The sequence below is a fragment of the Mustela putorius genome, unplaced genomic scaffold (genome assembly GCF_011764305.1).
Source record: "Mustela putorius furo isolate JIRA1106 unplaced genomic scaffold, ASM1176430v1.1 tig00000242_pilon_pilon_pilon, whole genome shotgun sequence".
Taxonomy (NCBI): Eukaryota; Metazoa; Chordata; class Mammalia; order Carnivora; family Mustelidae; genus Mustela; species Mustela putorius.
The window spans coordinates 10,529,165-10,548,277 of record NW_025421325.1 but is presented as its reverse complement, the minus strand read 5'-3'; the positions used below and the strand labels follow the sequence as shown (position 1 = coordinate 10,548,277).

General features: G+C 41.1%; 1 protein-coding gene across 1 annotated transcript in view; it reads right to left on the bottom strand.

Moving 5' to 3' along the window:
• Window positions 1-502: 502 nt before the first annotated feature.
• NR3C2 (nuclear receptor subfamily 3 group C member 2) overlaps window positions 503-19,113 on the bottom strand; it is a 340,694-nt gene continuing 322,083 nt past the window's right edge. Inside the window, exon 9 of the mRNA XM_004758031.3 lies at window positions 503-3,258. Within this exon, the coding sequence (XP_004758088.1) occupies window positions 3,103-3,258 (156 nt within the window). The 3' untranslated portion in view covers window positions 503-3,102. The remainder of the gene's footprint in view (window positions 3,259-19,113) is intronic.

Sequence of the window (19,113 nt, the reverse complement as noted above, 5' to 3'; positions counted from 1 at the left end):
TTTCCTGCTCTTCTGTGGTTCATATTAATGAGCGAAACCAAGGGGAGTGTGAGAAGCATTACGGCCAGCGGGGAGCAGAGTCTCTTGTCGGCCCACGAGGACCCAGGGTGAAGGAGCACGAGAGGACTGTGTGGAGGAAGAACACTGGAGTCAGACGGGACATCTGGTCTACTCAGGTCAGTCCCAGCGCCTGACAGTGATCAAGCTTCCCTGTGGCAGTAGAGAAAGGAAGCAATGCGCCTGGAGTGTTTAGTGGCTACATAGCAGGCAGTTCTTGTTGCTAAACTGTTACAGGTTGTTTTAGTGACCCACATATTATCAGCAGTAAGGAACAAGGCACTGAATTAGTCCCAGAAGAGTATAATTAACATGTGTCTAGCAGGGGCTCTATCACAGGGGAACTGTCTTGGATGCAGGCAGAAGCGCATATTCTCCAGATGTAGAGGGGCACAAAGTCCAGGTATGCCTGCAGACACCCAAATGAAATGTTTCCAGAACAACAGATGATTAAAGTAAAGGATTTATTGTAATCTGCTTACAGTCCTTTGCAAAGACAGACATATGTTTTTGCATAAAGATATAAATTGCTTCATTTTAAACTAATTTAGTGTTTTTTAATTATATGAAGAAGTTTTGGTGAAATATGAATTGTACCAAACCAAGATTTTTAAGAGCAATATGGTACAAAAATAAGAGCAGACAGACAATTTGGACTGGGACAGGCATTCAACAGTGAATTTAGAATATGGCTTTGCTGTTTAATCAAGCAAAGTTACCTGGAGACACATAAAGAGCCAGTAACTTTGTTAATACAAAAAGCTGATGCAGACTGTCTCCATCCCAAACCTGGTTACACTGAAATTCCAATTTCATAAAACGTAAGTCTGAGCTAAAAGCTGCTCTTGTAAGCCGTGTCTTTTCTCGGAACTCCCAGTCTGCATGCTGTGTATTTATCACCCTCCAAGTGTGGCTTTCATATTGCTGTGCATGTAAGTTGACTGTATTTAAAGATCTGCCTATAAATTAAATTACTGAAATTGCAAATTATGTAAGAAAAACTCCTCCCTCTGAATGCAGCTTTCACTGGTTCCCCCTTGCATAAGGCAGGTGTCTTCTGAAAGACAAGGTAATGTTGCCTGCATGGTGAACCCTAGAGAAGAGTATGGATCCCAATGCTGCCTTCTCCTGGCCTAGGGCTTCTCCAGCGACAGCTTTTAGGTTCTGGAAAATAATGGGATTTCACTGAGTACCTGATGATTATCATTACTTTTAAAAAGATTAATTTGGCCTCTAGTCAAAGTCGTTTGTTTAAGTGCAATCATATTGTGAAGCTTCCCCAAAGATAGATAGGTTTGTGATTTGGGGCAAGAGAAAAGCCATAAATTGCATCAGTGCCAAACAGATTAATGAATTAAAAATTTTAGTGTCACTGTCTTGCTTATATGATCTGTAGTTTTTTTTTTTTCCAAAACTGTTTATGTATAAAATTTTTAAAACCTACCTTTTAAAAATCTAAAAACCCTCCAATTATCATATGGTCTCCACGCCATTCTGACTGAAATGTGCCAAAATGCATCTTTCCTGGTACGTCCTGCGGCAGCTTACGTGTCCCCCTTACCAGTTCTGAGAGCGCAAAACCTCTTTCCCAGACCAGAAATGAACACGCCACCTTCTACAGATAGAGTGCCTGGAATTTCCTTTCCCGAAGGAGAAAATGCCGTTTTCTAAAATGGGACGAGACTGTGCTCTCTGGGCCATCGCACTTCCGGCCTCGTGCTCCTAGAGCAGATGCTGCCTCAGGAGAAAAGCAGCAGAAGAGGCCGCTCTCCTACAGCTGCAGCCCCCGCAGGACCTTCGCTCACATGTGTTGCCAAAAGACCCCTTCGAGGAGCTGCAGACACCACAGCCCGTTGTTCCCCGACAGACGCAGGACAGAGCAGAAGCCAGGGAACCTGCTCAAGTCCCAGGAACACCCCCAGCGGGAGACCAAAGACAAAACGAAAGTACAGAAAAAGTAGAAAGGCTGAAAGACAACCAAAGAGGTTTAAGTGTGGTTATTTACAACAGAGACTGTAAAATGGTAAATTAGATATGAAGCTAAAAAAGGCACAGCTTTCCCTTTCTTAAATACACTGTAAACGGTTCATTATGCATGCAGAACATTTCACTTTACAAAAAAAATTTTTACCTTGTTTAGACAAAGATAGTACTTAAATAGTCTCCAGCAAAATAGAATTCTTTCAAAAATACTTTCCCCTTCATCCTATCAACCATTAAAGTTTTTTTGTGTGTGTGTTTTGTTTTTTTTTGTTTGTTTGTTTTTGTATGTGTCTCATTTACAAAAGTTCCTTACACCTTAGTTCAGGTCCTTCACAATTTATACATACAGTAATGTACAGCACAGCAAAAGACTGCAAAAAATTATTTGTAAAGCCAACACAATAGATACTAGAAATTGAAACCAAGGCATTTGTTTAACATCTTATCCGTTCTAATTAAATAATAAATGGACGCTAAGGGTGTGTATACCAGTGATGCAGAAGCCCGTGCGCGGACAGGAACCCCCGGGGGGGCTGCTGTTCCCCTCCACGTGCTCTGTTATTACACAACAGGAATCTGTATATATTTTTAATTTTTTTGTGTGTTTTTTAAATAACAAAAGAATATTAATGCCCCATATTGACTATACGTTTTATGTGCAACCGAGGGTAAGCTCTAAAAAGTTCGTTAGTCCTTGAACCCTTTTAAAACAAGCGAACGATACCAGAAACTACATGGCATAGTTAAAACTTCCATCTGTTAAAATATCAAAATCAGAGAGTTATTGACTAGATATGGCTTTTCATCCAGAGGAACAGGAACGTGTTTCTAAGCGCTGGGGAGCGGAGAGGGAAGAATCCTTCCGACTGCTCAGGTCTTGCCAAATCCATGTCACACTGCTTTCCCGGCTCCAAACCCTTGACATAATTTTAAACTTGAGAAACTGCTGAACAAGTAGGAATCAGCCATCACATGTGAAAAACCGGATTTCTTGGGTCCTTCGTGGGTGTAGAACAGCATGGGGAAACTTAAGGCAAAACTCTCCTGGTGAGATGTCCTCCGTCACTTCCTGTGAAAGTAAAGGGGCTTGGCGTTCCCGGACTCCACCTTCGGCAGTTGGTCGCTGATGATCTCCACCAGCATCGCGGGGAACTCCACCTTCAGGGCCTGGGACTCCCGGAAGGTGTAGAAGCAGAATTCCAGCAAGTCGCTCACCAGCTGCAACACACAGGACACGACACTGAGGTCTCCTTTCCCTCCCTACACCCCGCGCGTCCTAACTCAGGCAGGAGCTCCAGCAGCCTTCAGAAAGCCGACAGGAAAGCGTGTCTGTGATGCTGCCTGATTTGGCTAAGTCCCCTGTGCTGGGGGAGGAAGGGCGCTCACCTCACTTGTCAGGGAAGGTGCCTTTCATGCAAAACAGGTTCAGCCGAGAGCTGAGTATGGAATACTGACTGACTCTACCGCTGGCAGCGGGGTCAGGTCGAGTTCAGGGTGGCTGGGATGCTGAACAGCTCTCACCAAATTCTCATTTGTAAATGTGTGACTCTGCTGGGGCAGGCCTGTATGTGTATCTCTGGGCGCTGGTGATGGGCCTGCCCCAGGCTCTGGGGTGGGCTGGGGGCGGGCAGGTGCTGGCTCAGGGCCTGCACAGTGGAGGCCCAGGACAGTGAGGGACAGGACACAAAACCTTCTCTACTCCCAGGTGGGCCCCACCACCCTCTCCTCCAGCTTCTCACCCTGAGCTGCGGGCAGGATTGAGACTTCTCAGTACCCACCCTGAGCTCTATTAAAGTATAATTGATACATAACATTGCATAAGATTAAGGTGTCCAATGGGCTGATTGGATACTTACACACTGCGAAATGATTAACACCTTCACCATGTCATATAATTCCCATTTCTTTTTCTGTGGCAAGGATATTTAAGGTCTACTCAGCAACTTTCAAGTATGTGATATAGTATTAGTTATATTACCATGTATACTCCATTCCCAGAACTTATTCTCTCAGCACTGGAAGTTTGGGTCCTTTGAACAGCATCTCCTCATTTCCCCGTCCCTTGGTACTACTACGTGAGTTTGGGCTTTTTTAGATTTCATGTATGAGCGATCTCCTATGGTATTATAATTGTTCCCTGACTTCACTTAGCATACTGCCCTCAAGTTCCATCCAGTTATGGCCAACAGCAGGACTTCCATGTTTCTCATGGCTCAGTTCCCGTGTGTGTGTGTGTGTGTGTGTGTGTGTTTCGGATCCATTCTCAAACACTTTCTATTTCAGCCTGATGGTGACAGAGTGCGAGCGGCAAGGATAATCTCTTGGTCTACTTGCCTGTCTGGCTATTTCCCTCCTTGTTTGGCCCAAGGACCTTTTCCATCCTTCTGGACCTGAACCACTCCCATTTCTGTAAGTTAACAAAACAAGCACTCACAAATGCAGTATACCATTAACTCCACACCAGGACAAATGAGTTTTGGTCATTTCCCACTGTATTAAAGCACACATTACATGCCATAAAAATCACTCTCGTCTTAATAAAAGCATTCTGGTGAAAATAACATATGTAACTTTCAGAGTTTTTTCTTTTACCTTAATTAGCAACCCTAAAGACAGTAAATAACTGCACAGTAAAGGCCTTTACTACGAACCAGAAATCAAAAGAATGTCCTCAGGAAAAATATCTGGTGCTTCTGTTTGTGCCTGCATTTGCCCTCGGTCTGAGGAGGGACACTTCCCTAAGTAGGTTCCAAGGCCTCAGAACTTTAATAAGTGTTCCTTATGCACAATGTTGGGCCAAACAAGCTGGAAAACAGCACAAACCATTGTCCACTCTGGGCAGGTTCACATTCTGTGCTTGCCTCGTGAAGGCTGAGTCTCAGTTTCTACATCTGTAAAACGGGGTATATCTGCCTCACAGGGTTAAGAGGACTGAATGAGTGAACTGGGACACAGGAGGCCAGTTCTTAGTCAAGCTGTGGAGAGGTACTGCTGGTAAAACCCCTCTAATTCTGCCCTCCTGAGTGGTTATCCCAAATTCCTTCAAACATGAAACATCATTTTTCTCTATGGGACATAGTTTGCAAAATCTGCTCTCGGTAGTCTTTGTGTAATTTGGTGACCTTGGGTCCCCCTTCTATAAACTGAGGTACAGGAGAATTTTGTGTTTCACCTTTCCAGGAGAGATTCTTAGAACTGAGATAGTAAATTTCTTAATTTTTTAAAAAAGATTTTATTCATGGGCGCCTGGGTGGCTCAGTGGGTTAAGCCACTGCCTTCGGCTAGGGTCATGATCTCGGGGTCCTGGGATCGAGTCCTGCATCAGGCGCTCTGCTCAGCGGGGAGCCTGATTTCCTCTCTCTCTCTCTCTGCCTGTCTCTTGGTCTACTTGTTCTCTCTCTCTCTCTCTGTCAAATAAATAAATAAATAAATAAATGATTTTATTCATTTATTAGAGAGAGAGAGAGAGAGCAAGAGCAGGAACACAAGCAACGGGTGCGGGAGAGGGAGAAACAGGCTTCCCACCGAGCAGGGAGCCCAAAGCAGAGCTCAATCCCAGGACCCACTGATCATGACCTGAGCCAAAGGCTTAAAGACTGAGCCACCCAGGTGCCCTCATATTTTATTTTATTTTAAGAAGGGGAGTGGCAGGGACAGAGAGAGAGCAGGAGAGAGAATTTTAAGCAGGTTTCAATCTCACAACCCTGAGATCATTGCCTGAGCCAAATCAAGAGTCCAACACTTAACCAACTGAGCCACCCAGGTGCCCATTTTTTTTTTTTTTTTTTAAGATGGTGGACTAGTGGCTATGAAAGCTACAATCCTTGCTGGGCCTCACTCTCCGTATGTGGTGCAACAAATGAGCTGGTCATTTCAACTGCAGGGCACACCTTTCAGTGGTGACGGCAGAGCTTTCTGCACCAGCTGCGGGCAGACAGAACCAAGTTTAAGTTCACCCCCATCTCTACCCCTCCCTGTTCCCAAGAGCCCTCTTTGTGGGATGCCTGCAGGACTGTGGAAGAGGATGGTTTTTCCTTTTAAAAAATGTTAACCTCCATATAAAATTGTACCAAAAAAATAAAGTACTTAGGAATCAACTTAACCAAGGAGGTAGAAAACCTATACTCTAAAAACTATAAAACACTGATGAAAAAAAGTGAAGACAACACAAAAATATGGGAAGATACTTCGTGCTCATGGATTGGAAGAACAAATATTTTTAAGATGCCTATACACCCAAAACGATCCATAGATTTAATGCAATCTCTATCAAAGAACTATAATAATCCTAAAATTTGTATGGAACCACAAAAGACCCCTAGTAGTCAAAGCAATCTTGAAAAAGAACAAAGCTAGAGGCATCACAATTCTGAATTTCAAGATATACAACAAAGCTATAATAACACAGTATGCTACTGGCACAAAAGCAGACACATAGCTCAATGGAATAAAGAGCCCAGAAATCAACCATGCTTATATGGTCAATTAACCTGTAAAAAGGAGGCAATAATATACAACAGGGAACCACAGGTTGTTTCAGTAAGTGGTGCTGGGAAGACTGGAGCACCTTCTCATACTATACACAAAAATGAACTCAAAATGGGTTTAAGATCTAAATGCAGGACCTCAAAACACAAAACTCCTAGAAGAAGACATAAACAGTACCTTCTTTGACATTTGCCTTCACAAGATTTTTCTAGATATGTCTCCTGAGGCAAGGGAAACAAAAAGCAACAATAAACTATTGCGACTACATCAAACCAAAAAAGCTTCTTTTTTTTCCCCCCCACAGAGAAGGAAACTATCAACAAAACTAAAAGAAAACCTATTGAATATTTGTAAGTGATAGACTGGATAAGGAGTTAATATTCAAAATATATAAAGAACTCCTACAACACCCCCCAAGACCAAATAACCCAATTTAAAAAGGGGCACAAGACCTGGATAAACATTTCTCCAAAGAAGACGTCCAGATAGTCAACAGACACATGAGAAGATGCTCAACATCAGCGACCATCAGGGAAATGTGAATCAAAAACACAGTGAGATATCACCGTATACCTGTCAGAATGGCTAGAATCTAAAAGACAACATTAAAAAAAAATGTGTTGGTGAGGATGTAGAGAAAAAGGAACCCCTGTGTACTGTTGGTGGGAAGGCAAACTGGTGCAGCCACTCTGGAAAACAGCATGGAACTTCCTCAAAAAAATTTAAAAAGAGAAATACCCTATGATCCAGTAATTCCATTACTGGGTATTTACCTCCCCCAAATGAAAACACTAATTCAAAAAGATATATGCACCTGTATGTTTATTGCAGCATTATTTAAGATAGCCAAGGTATGGAAACAGCCCAAGTGTCCACTGACTGATGAATGGATAAAGATGTGGTATGTGTGTGTGTGTGCACACGCACACACACAATTGAATATTATCCAAAAAAAAGGGATAAGCCATAAAAAAGGATTAATGTCTGGTCATTTGCAACAACATGGATGCAACTAGAGAGTATTATGCCAGTCAGAGAGAGACAAATACCATAGGACTTCACTCTCAGGTGGAATCTAAAAAACAAAACAAATGAGGAGCAGAACCAGAACCAAAAATACAGAGAACTAATGCTACAGAATGAAGCTACCTTTTGTCTAAGTTGATAATTAGCCACGGAGCCAGGGGTACCATCGTCTCTCTCTCTCTTTTTAAAAAATATTTATTTATTTATTTGACCCTGAGAGAGAGTGTGAGCGCAAGAGCGCGCGTGCGCGCACAAGTAGGCAGACAGGCAGGCAGAGAGAGAGGGAGAAGCAGGCTCCCTGCTGAGCAGAGAGCCTGATGCGGGGCTTGATCCCAGGACACGGAGACCATGACTTGAGCTGAAGGCAGAGGCTTAAACCACTGAGCCACCCAGGCACCCCATCTTCTCTTTTTTTGCAGTGGTTTGCATCTCTTCTTAGTGTAACTTTTCACATTTGCAGGTTCCTGAGCAGCCTACAAGCTCTTTGGGGGCAGGAAGCACCCACCCACTCAGCTCCACTGCATCCGAGAGAGGCCCCCTTCCCACTCCTTCTGTGCAGCCCTGCTGAGAGCTCCAGGGACCAGAGCCCCTGTTGCTGGGCCTTGCTCTTTTGTTTCTCAGACTTTTTCCAAACTCTTAAGTGCTCAGAATTAACTAATTTTAACAGTGTTTCCTTAGGGCAGTGTCTAGTTCTAATCAATGAACCCAAACAAAACTGGGTAATTTTGACGGGCATCTTCATTTTAGTGGCACTAAGTAGGTAAAGCAGGCTCAATACATAAAGCTAAACTCTTTCATCAGTACTCAAAGCTATCCCCTTTCATCCTGCCCTGTGATTCTGGGCAACTCACTGATGCTGGGTTTTACAATGTGACTTCATACGTACGCCATGCCATGGTGCCATGAACCCCAGTCACTGCTCACTGGGGTTGGAGGGACAGGTGTGGGGAGGGGAGTCACAGCTAAAGAGATCGGAGTCCTACTGCTCCACTAGCCCATCAGCATGAATACGTTAACTGCAATGAGACAAAAGGCCAGATGCCTGAATATCGATCCTCACCAGGCTTTCCTGGTAAACACCAGGCCAGAGGGAGAGGCAAGAACCCTCACTGTTACCAGAAATGAGTCTCACATTATTAGGAATCAGAGAAAGTCCTGTGCACTGACTTTTCATCCTGTACAAAGTCTATCTGCTGGATCACGGAAGTTTTAGCTAGTTGCCGGGCATGATTTATCCCGCCTGAAGGGCCACAGCGATCAGGGTGGTAGAGGATGCTGGTGAGGTCTCAGGGCAACTGATGGCACTTTACTTGCACCAAACACGAAGCTGTCAGGTTCCATGAGTGCCCCCTCCCCCACTGAATCATTGCCAGCAGCATGGCTGCTCCTACCCCAAGCGACAAATGGCCTGTGGGGGCACCATGCAGGGAGGGTCTGGCACCACTGTTCTCAGGTTACACAGTCACCAGATGGTGACGGAAACACCTGAATGATAACAGCCTCTCTGAAGTAGGGTCACACATATTTTCAACAGCACATTCACTTCTTGTAAGTTATCTGCTGACTCCAGAACTTTCCCCCAAATAGGATCAAGCTTTTAGCCTGAAATGAGCACAGGGAGGGAGATGGGGATGGTGGTTCAAGGTTTATTTTCAAAGATCAGAATTTTAGCCAGCTATGTAACAGGGTTACCTGCAAAAGATACACAGCTTCAACTCTAAATGCTATTATACTCATAGAAATGGCCAGCAACCATTTACTCCAGGTATTCCTGCAACAGCTTTGTGAATACTGGAAAAGGCTACTCAGTGATTGTATAAGCAGTCCGGCCTTCATTCCAAACCCTATGCTCCACCCATTGCAAATCAGTGTGGAAGATGGCTGCACATGCAAATGTGGGCCCCTTAGGGCTGTTTCTCTCTGGCTGGTGATGCCTCAGTGAAACATAATGGTGACATGGTACATGAGTAACAACAGCAACCCAAATTTAGTAGCATTAGCTTCTATACCCAGAAGATAATATAACCTTTAACAATACAGTTATACTGCTATTTACTTGTGGGTTCCCTCTGGAAACCCAAGCCACACAATGGCACTACTCTGCTGAGTGCTCTTGGTGGGCCTACCTACAGGCTGCATTTGGTGGCAGTCCTAATGGCAGGAAAACACCATTAGGAAGTGATGTTAGCACACAGCAGTGGAGGGCATTCCTCCTTTTTTGTCCCTCTTTTTCAATGAAGAGTTAGTCATCTATCCATGAACAAAACTGCCTCTGTGGGAATTGCAGGATCTGGCACCATATGCCAAGGAACCAAGAGGAGTCTGGCTCACCTGTGTATCTGGTTATGGGCACAGGCTGTGGGACCAGTGGGACAGTGAGCTTGCCCCAACCTCTCTTGCCATAATCAGGAAAAAAACCTAAAGAGTGCTGACGTGGGCTGATACCCATAGACAACAGAGAAACTTCTAAAGCTTAGTCCTTATGAAGACAGACTCCAGCATGCCAATAGAGCAACAAACAAGTCTGGACACAGCAGAGATGGTAGAAAGAACTTTACCAACACTGTCCTCACCCCTACCAAGGAAACACTGCATTGGACTGAACTAGCAGGTGGTAGTGATCTCTCTCATAGAGAAAAAGAAGAGCAGTGAGTGTCTAGCTATCCCAGTGGTGTGGAATGCTGCTAGAGAAACCTGTTACTCTCCAGCAGCACCTGAAGAACTTACTTAGGCAGGATCTCCATGATTGGGAGGAAAGACGAGGTAAGAAAACCAAAGGACATTAAAGGGACTCAGGGCATGCTGATTGTACTCAGCAGGAATTCCAAGCAAGAGTCCCTGGGAGTACTACATCTGAGAATCTCCCTATGGGGCCTGTGGGCAACTCTAATGCCCCAAGGGCTAAATCCATACCTCCTTGCACTCTGTGGGTGGTTACATGTGCACACTCCCAAGTGTGGTGGCAAGAGCAAGCTCTTTAGGAGTGTGCTCAGAATACAGGCCAGAGTCTGTGGACAAGGGGGAAACCACAATCTTGAGCTGTCTTCTGGAAAATAAAAGAAAGGTTTCCAATAGCCAGCCTGGTGAGTTTTAAGAACCAAAGATGTAAGAGCTTAAGAATTTTGCCACAAGAGGGAGCAAGAATAGTGGAACAGGTGTACCCATACAAAGGCAGAGAAAATCCTAGATGGAAATAGCACTAATGAACCAAATACCCAACCTGAAGGCAACAATCAAAGATTTAAGGAGGTGACTGCTACTTCAAGTGTGAAAGAAGCAATTCAAAACTATAAAGAACATGAAAAATCAAGGAAACATGTCACTACCAAAAAATAATAATTCTCCAATAACAGCTCAAAGGCAAGGGGTTTTGGATAAAGAAATCAAAATCAGTGTTGAAGAAACTCAATTAGCTACCAGAAAACTCTAAATATAGTTGAAATCATGCACACACATGCAAATACAGAAATGTTCAAGATGAGATATTACTAACAAGACAGAAATTATAGAATGGAACCAAGCAGAAATTCTGTACCTGAAGAACTCAATAAATGAAATAAAAAAATGTAACAGAGTAGAGCAAATGGAAGACAAAATAAGTGAGTTAGAAGACAGACTTTTGAAATAACCAAGTTAGAGGAAAACAAAAACAAAATGAAAAACTGTGAAGAAAAACTACATGATCTAATGTATGGGATTTCATCAAAAGAGCATATATTAGAATAATCCAGATTCTGAAAAGAAAAAAAGAAGATAAGGGGACAGAAAGTTTATTTAAAGAAATAATAGCTGAGAAGTTCCCAAACATGCAGAGAGAATTTGACATCTAAGTTCACAGAGTTATAGAAGATTACCCTACTATCTCATGCAAAAAGACCTTCTCCAAGACACATTATAGTGAAACTATAAAAAAAAAAAGTTAAAGATTAAGGAATTCTATAAGTATCCAGGGGGAAAAAAGCTGTAACCTACAAAGGGACCACCATTAGGCTGTCAGCAGATTTCTCAATAGAAGCACCATAGGCCAGGTAAGAGGGGAATGACATATTCAAAGTATTGAAAGAAAAAAAATTGTCAGCTAATAGTACTATACCCAGCATAGTTATCCTTCAGATATAAAGGAGAAATAAAGACTTCCCCAAACAAAAGCTGAAGGAGCTCTTCACCATTAAACATGCTTTGTAAGAAATGCTGAAAGTTCTTTAGGCTAAAATAAATTGATACTAATCAGCACCATGAAAATACACAAAATTATACAACACACTGGTATGGTAAATACAGTGGATGGATGTTATAGTATAGTATACATGTCAAAGAAAAAAGGACTAAAAATAATTAGAGCTACTATAATTTAACTATAGCTACTATAATTTTGTTATACAAGTAAACAACATAAAAAGAGGTAAACAGACCTCAATGTGAGGCAGGAATCTATCAAAATTGTATAGGAGAACAAAGGCAGTAACCTCTTTGACACTGGCCACAGCAACTTCTTTCAAGACATGTCTCCAAAGCAAAGTAAACAAAAGCAAAAATGAACTCTTGGGACTTCTTCAAGATCAAAAGCTTCTGTGCAGCAAAGAATACAGTCAACAGAACAAAGAGGCAACCCACACAATAGGAGAAGATATATGCAAATGACACTACAGACAAAGGGCTGATATCCAAGATCTGTAAAGAATTCCTCAAACTCAATGCCCCAAAAAACCAGATAATCATGTCAAAAAATGGGCAGAAGACATGAACAGATACTTCTCCAAAGAAGACATACAAATGACTAACAGACACATGAAAAAATGTTCATCATCATTAGCCATCAGGGAGATTCAAATAAAAACCACACTGACATACTACCTTACACCAGTTAGAATGGCCAAAATTAACAGGACAGGAAACAACAAGTGTTGGAGAGGATGTGGAGAAAGGGGTACCCTCTTACACTGCTGGTGGGAAGGCAAGTTGGTGCAGCCACTTTGGAAAACAGTGTGGAGATTCCTTAAGAAATTAAAAATAGAGCTTCCCCATGACCCCGCAATGCACTATTGGGTATTTACCCCAAAGATACTGATATAGTGAAATGAAGAGCCATCTGTATCCCAATGTTCACAGCAGCAATGGCCACAGTCACCAAACTGTGGAAAGAACCAAGATGCCCTTAACAGTAAAGAAGATATGGTCCATATATTATATACAATGGAGTATTATACCTCCATCAGAAAGGATGAATACCCAACTTTTGTGTCAACAAGGACCAGACTGGAGATTATGCTGAGTGAAATAAGTCAAGCAGAGAGAGTCAATTATATGGTTTCACTTACTTGTGGAGCATAAGGAATAACATGGAAGACACTGGGAGATGGGGAGGAGAAGTGAGTTGGGGGAAATCAGAGGGGCAGACAAACAATGAGAGACTGTGGACTCTGAGAAACAAACTGAAGGTTTTGGAGGGGAGGAGGATGGGAAGTTGGGTGAGCCTGGTGGTGGGTATTCTGGAGGGCATGTATTTCATGGAGCACTGCGTGTGCTGCATAAACAATGAATTCTGGAACACTGAAAAAGAAATAAAATGAAAAAACAAAAAACCCTAAAACAAAAACAGACAAAAAAAAGAGGTAAATAATCACATCATAAATAAACAAGGGGGGTAGTTAAGGGTGAAGCATTTGTAAACAATTGAAGTTAAGTTGCTGTCAGCTTAAAATGGCCTGTTTTATTTATGAGAAGTCTTATGTAAGCCTCATGGTAACCACAAAGCGAAAACCTAGAATAGATGCACAAAAGATAAAAGAGGGAAGCCGAGCATACCACCATAAAAAATCACTAATTTACCAACTTAGGCAGAAATAGAAGGAGACTACGTAAATACAAAATAATTCGAAAACAATAAGATGGCATTATAAGATCTTACATATAAGCTGTTATATGCAAACAATGGATCATGGAACACTATATCAAAAACTAATGAAGTACTGTACAGTGACTAACATAATAAAAAATAAAAATATTTGAAATTAAAAAGATAAGAATTCTAAATGTAAATGGATTGAATTAACCAATCCCAAAGCACAGTGGCTGGATGACTAAAAAAATGACACAACTATAAGCTGCCTACAAGTCACTCACTGCGGCTTCACACAGGATACACATAGGCACAGAGTGAAGAGATAGAAAAAGTATTCCATTCCAGTGAATATCAAAAGAAAGTAAGGGTAGCTATACTTAAATCAGAACAAATAGACTTGAAGCCAAAATGGTAACAAGAGACAAAGGTCAATATATAATGAAAAAGGGATCAATTCATCAAGAGATGTAACAGTCATACATACATACACACCCAATATTGGAACACCTAAATATATTAAGCAAATATTAATAGATCTGAAGGAAGAAACAGACAACAAAACAAGAATAGTAGGGGACTTCTAATACTCCAATTTTAGCAATAGACAGATCATCCAGACAGAAGACCAACAAGTGAACATTGGGGTTGAGCCACACATTAGGCCAAACGGATCTAACAAAGATTTATAGGCCATTCCTTCTCACAGAGGAATACACATTCTTCTCATGGGCACATGGAACATTCTTCAGGAGAGGCCACACGATAGAACACAAGTCAAGTCTTGTGAATTTAAGATGACTGAAATCATACCAAGAATTCTTCTCACTACAATGTAACAAAACCAGAATAACAAGAGGAAAGCTAAAATATGTGAAAAGCTACAAATACATGAAAATTAAATAACATACTCTTGAACGCCCAATGGTTCAGAGAAGAAATCAAAAGGAAATAAAATATTTCAAAACAAATGAAAATGAAATGCAATATACCAAAACATATGGGATGCTGCCAAAGCAGTTCTGAGAGGGAATTTTATAGTAATAAGTGCATATATTAAAATAAAAGGATCTCAAATAACCTCACTTTATATTTTCTTTTTCTAGAAAAAGAAGAACTAAGACCCAAGTCAGCAAAAGGAAATTAGTAACAAAGTTTAAAGTGGAAATAAGTGAAACAGAGACAAGGAAAATAACAGAAAAAAATCAGTGAAACTAAGAGATGGTTTTTCAAAAAGATTAAACTGTCAAATCTATAGCTAAACTAAAAGGACAAAGAGAGGACTCGAAATCAGAATTGGAAGAGGTGACATTACAAGTGATACTACAGAAATTTACAAAGGATTGTAAAAAATTACTATGAACAAATTCTATGCTAACAAATTGGTTAATCTGGAAGAAATGATAAATTCTTGGAAACCTACAACCTGCCAAGAATGAATGAGGAAGAAACAGAAAATATGAACAGACCAATAGTACATAAGGTGATTTAATCAGTAATTAGAAAGCTCCAAACACTGAAAACTCCAGGACCATTACCATTATACCATACCATTACCAAAGCCAGATAAGGACATAAGAAAACTATAGACTACTATCCCTGATGTATACAGATACAAAATTCTCAACAAAATAAAAGCAAGCCAAACTCAGCAATGCATTAAAAGGATTGAACACCATGACCAAGTAGGATTTATTCTGGGAATGCAAGGATGGTTCGTTCAATATACATACATCAATAAATGTGATACACTACATTAACAGAAAGATAAAAATCATGGTCATATAAATAGCTGCACAATAAACATCTGACAAAATACAACATACTTTCATGATAAAAACCCTCAACAAAATGGTTATATAAGGAATAAACCTCAATATAGTAAAGGCCACATATGACAAACCCACAGGTAACATACTCAACAGTGAAAAACTGAAAGCTTTTCCTCTAAGATGAGAAATAAGGCAAGAATGCCCTCTTTTATTCAACATAGTACTGAAAGTCCTGGCTATAGCAATTAGGAAAGACAAAGAAATAAAAAGCATCCAATTCTAAGAGAAAGAAGTAAAATTGTTATTTGCAGATGATATGATCTAATATAGAGAAACCTTTAAAGACTCAACCCAAACTGAATCAATGAATTCAGTGAAGTTGCAGGAGATAAAATCAACATACAGAAATTAGTTGCATTTCATACACTAACAACAAAACATTTGAAAAAAATAAAACTATCCCATTCACAATAGTATTCAAACAATAAAATAATTAAGACTAAATTTAACAAAGGAAATGAAAGATCTGTATAATTAAAATTATAAGTCATTGATGAAAGTAACTGAAGAAAATGCAAAAAAATGGAAAGATATCTTGTGTCCAGGGGATCAGAAGACTTAACATTATTAAAATGTCTTTACTACTCAAGGCCATTTCTATATTCATTACAATTGCTATCAAAACCTTAACAGCATTTTCACAGAAATTTTAAGAAAAAAGTATGAAACCATAAAAGATGCTGAATAGCAAAGCAATCATGAGGAAGAAGAAATCTGAAAGCTTTATCTTTCCTTATTTCAAACTATACTACTGAGCTACACAGTAATTTAAATATATGTTTGTTATAAAAATAGAGACAGAGCAATGGAACAGGGAGTCCAGAAGTAAACGCCAATATTAACAGTCAACTAATATTTGACAAGGGAGCCAAGAACACTCAATAGGGAAAGGATGGTCTCTAGAATAAATGGTGTTGAGAAAACTGGACCCCTATCCTATACCATACACAAAAGTTAACTTGAAATGGATTGAAGACTTAAACATATAACCCGATACCATAAAACCCCTAGGGGGAAAAACATAGGAAAGAAGCTCCTTGACATTAGTCTTATCAATGGGTTTTTAGATATGACACTAAAAGCACAAACAACAAAAGCAAAATTCAACAAGTGGGACTACATAAAACTGAAAATCTTCTGCAGAGCAAAGGAAACAATCAAAGAAAGAGAAAAGGCAACCTAATGACCTAATGAATGGAAGAAAAATATTTACAAACTATATTCCAGAGAAGGGGTTACTATCCAAAGTATATAAAGAATTCATCCATCTTAGAAACAACAACAACAACAAAAACCCAAAACCCAATTAGAACAAAACAAAAACAAAAGCCACACACACACTCTCACACACACACACACACACACACACACACGAGCAGAGGAACTAAACATTTTTCCAAAGAAGATATCCAAATGGTCAACAGGTATGTGAAAAGATGCTCGGCATCACTGAATATCAAGAAAATGCATATCAAAACCACAATGAAATAACACCACACACCTGTAAGAATGGCTGTCATTAAGAAGACTACAGAAAACAAATGTTGGTAAGGATGTGGAGAAAAGGGAATGAACACTTGTACCTACTGGTGGGAATAATGCAAAGTTGTTTGGCCACTATGGTAAACAGTATGGAGGCTCCACATAACATTAAATATGTACCATATGATCCAACAACCCTACTCCTGGGTATATAATCCAAAGGAAATGAAGATAGGGCATGGAAGAGAGATCTGCACTCCCATGTGTACTGCAGCATTATTCACAATAGCCAACATATGGAAACAAGCTGTGTTTGTCAGTGGATAGATAAAGAAGATGTGTGATACACACACACACACACACACACACACACACACACACACACACACACACACACGGATATTATCCAGCCATAAGAATGAAGGAGATCTTGTCACTGGTAATTAACAGATGGCCCATAAGGGCATTATGCTCAGTGAAACAAGGCAGACAGAGAAAGACAAATGCCATATTATTTCACTTAGATGTAAAATCAGAAAAAGCCAATCTTGATGGCAACTTTATGAAGATCCTGAATTCACCCCCCTCTAATGGACACACCAAAGTCTACACCTATATATAAAGCAATTCCTCCTGAAGGATTGTGGGTTGATTGAACAGCATTGGCACAATAAAGCATTGTGGGCCCACACACATAATGGCTAGAGAGACAGAGACATGGTAGTGATGGGAATCTCATCCCCAATGCGGTAACCTGCGGTAGGGAGGGACATCACAGATGGGCCATGTACAGATTCATCTGACCTGGGGCACGGCAAAAAACCATCAGTTTAAAGGGCAACTAGACTGCAAGTGAAGGAAATACGTTTACTAACTCTGACTGCCAAATGGTGGGGGAATTTCTCTAACTCTCTTGAGCATTAGTGGTGCTGGCAAGACCCTCTCCACCTTGATAGCACAGATAGGAACAGGGAACAGGTGCTCTAGTTAGCCTGCTGCCTCAGCAAGCCCTAAGCCTCTAGCCCACACCAGCCCCATCCACTTCATCAAGGCTGCATGAACATGGCACACCCTGGGAAACCTGTGGCCTACATCTGATTCAGCCCCAGCCATCCCCACTCAGGGCAGCTCTGGCACCCTGCCAGGATGTCCCCTATGCAAAATGCCCTGGTCTATGCCTGTCCCAGTTCAAGCCATCCACCAGGGTGACCCTGGTGGGAAGCAACCTGGGACCTCCTTGTCCATGTCCATTACATCCACAACCCAGGTGTCCAGTGCCAGTCCTAGCTTGTAGCACTGACTGCATCTTCACCTATTCCTCCAGGGTGTCCCCTGTGCAGAGCACCTGGCCCATACCTGCTTCAGCTCGAGCCATCCTGCTAGCATGGCTCTGGTATAGAGCATCCCGGATCCCCTGGTCTGCAATGACTACAGTTCCAGCTGTCTCACTAAGGTGGCCTAGGTACAGGGCCACTTCGGGCTCCTCATAGAACCTTACGATCTCCTGGCCTGTGCCACCTACAGCTCCAGCCAGCCAGCCTAAGCCACCAGGAATACAATCTAGACGGGACATTCTTGTTCAAGGCCACTCCTTGAAGCATGGCAGAGGTAGCTGTTTCACCTAAGAAACACATGAAGTCAAACAAAATGAGACAGAGGAATATGCTTCAAACTAAAGAATAAGACAAAGCTTCAAAAAAGAATTAAACAGAGATAAGTGATCTACCTGATGAACAGCTCAAAGTAATGGTCATAAAGATGCTCACTGGACTTGAAGAAAGAGTGGATGAACTTAGTGAAAACTTCAACACAGACCAAAAAAAAAAAACAAAACAGAGTTGAAGAATACAATAACTTAAACGAAAAATATATTACAGGGAATCAATAACAGATTAGCCAACACAGAAGAACAGATCAGCATCTGGAAGATGAGGTAATAGAGAACACCAAAGTGAAAAGAAAAAAAAAGTGAGGATAGGTTATAGGATCTCTGGAGCAACATCAAGCATACTAACATTTGCATAACAGGGATTCCAGAAGGAAGAAAGAGAAAATTACAGAAAGCTTATTTAAAGAAATAATAGCTGAGAAATCCCCTAACTTGGAGGAAGAAAGAGATACCCATGTCTAGGAAGCAAAGAGAGCACCAAACAAGATGAACCCAGAGAAGTCTACACCAAGATACATAATTAAAATGGTAAAAAGTGGGGCACCTGGGTGGCTCAGTTAGTTGAGCATGAGACTCTTGATTTCAGCTCAGGTCATGATCTCAAAGTCCTAGGATCAAGCTTCATGTTCAGCTCTGGGCTCAGTGGGGAATCTACTTGAGGATTCTCTCTCTCCCTCCCTCTGCATCTCCTCTTTCTCTCTAAAGTCAATCAATCAATATTTTAAAAATAGCAAAAA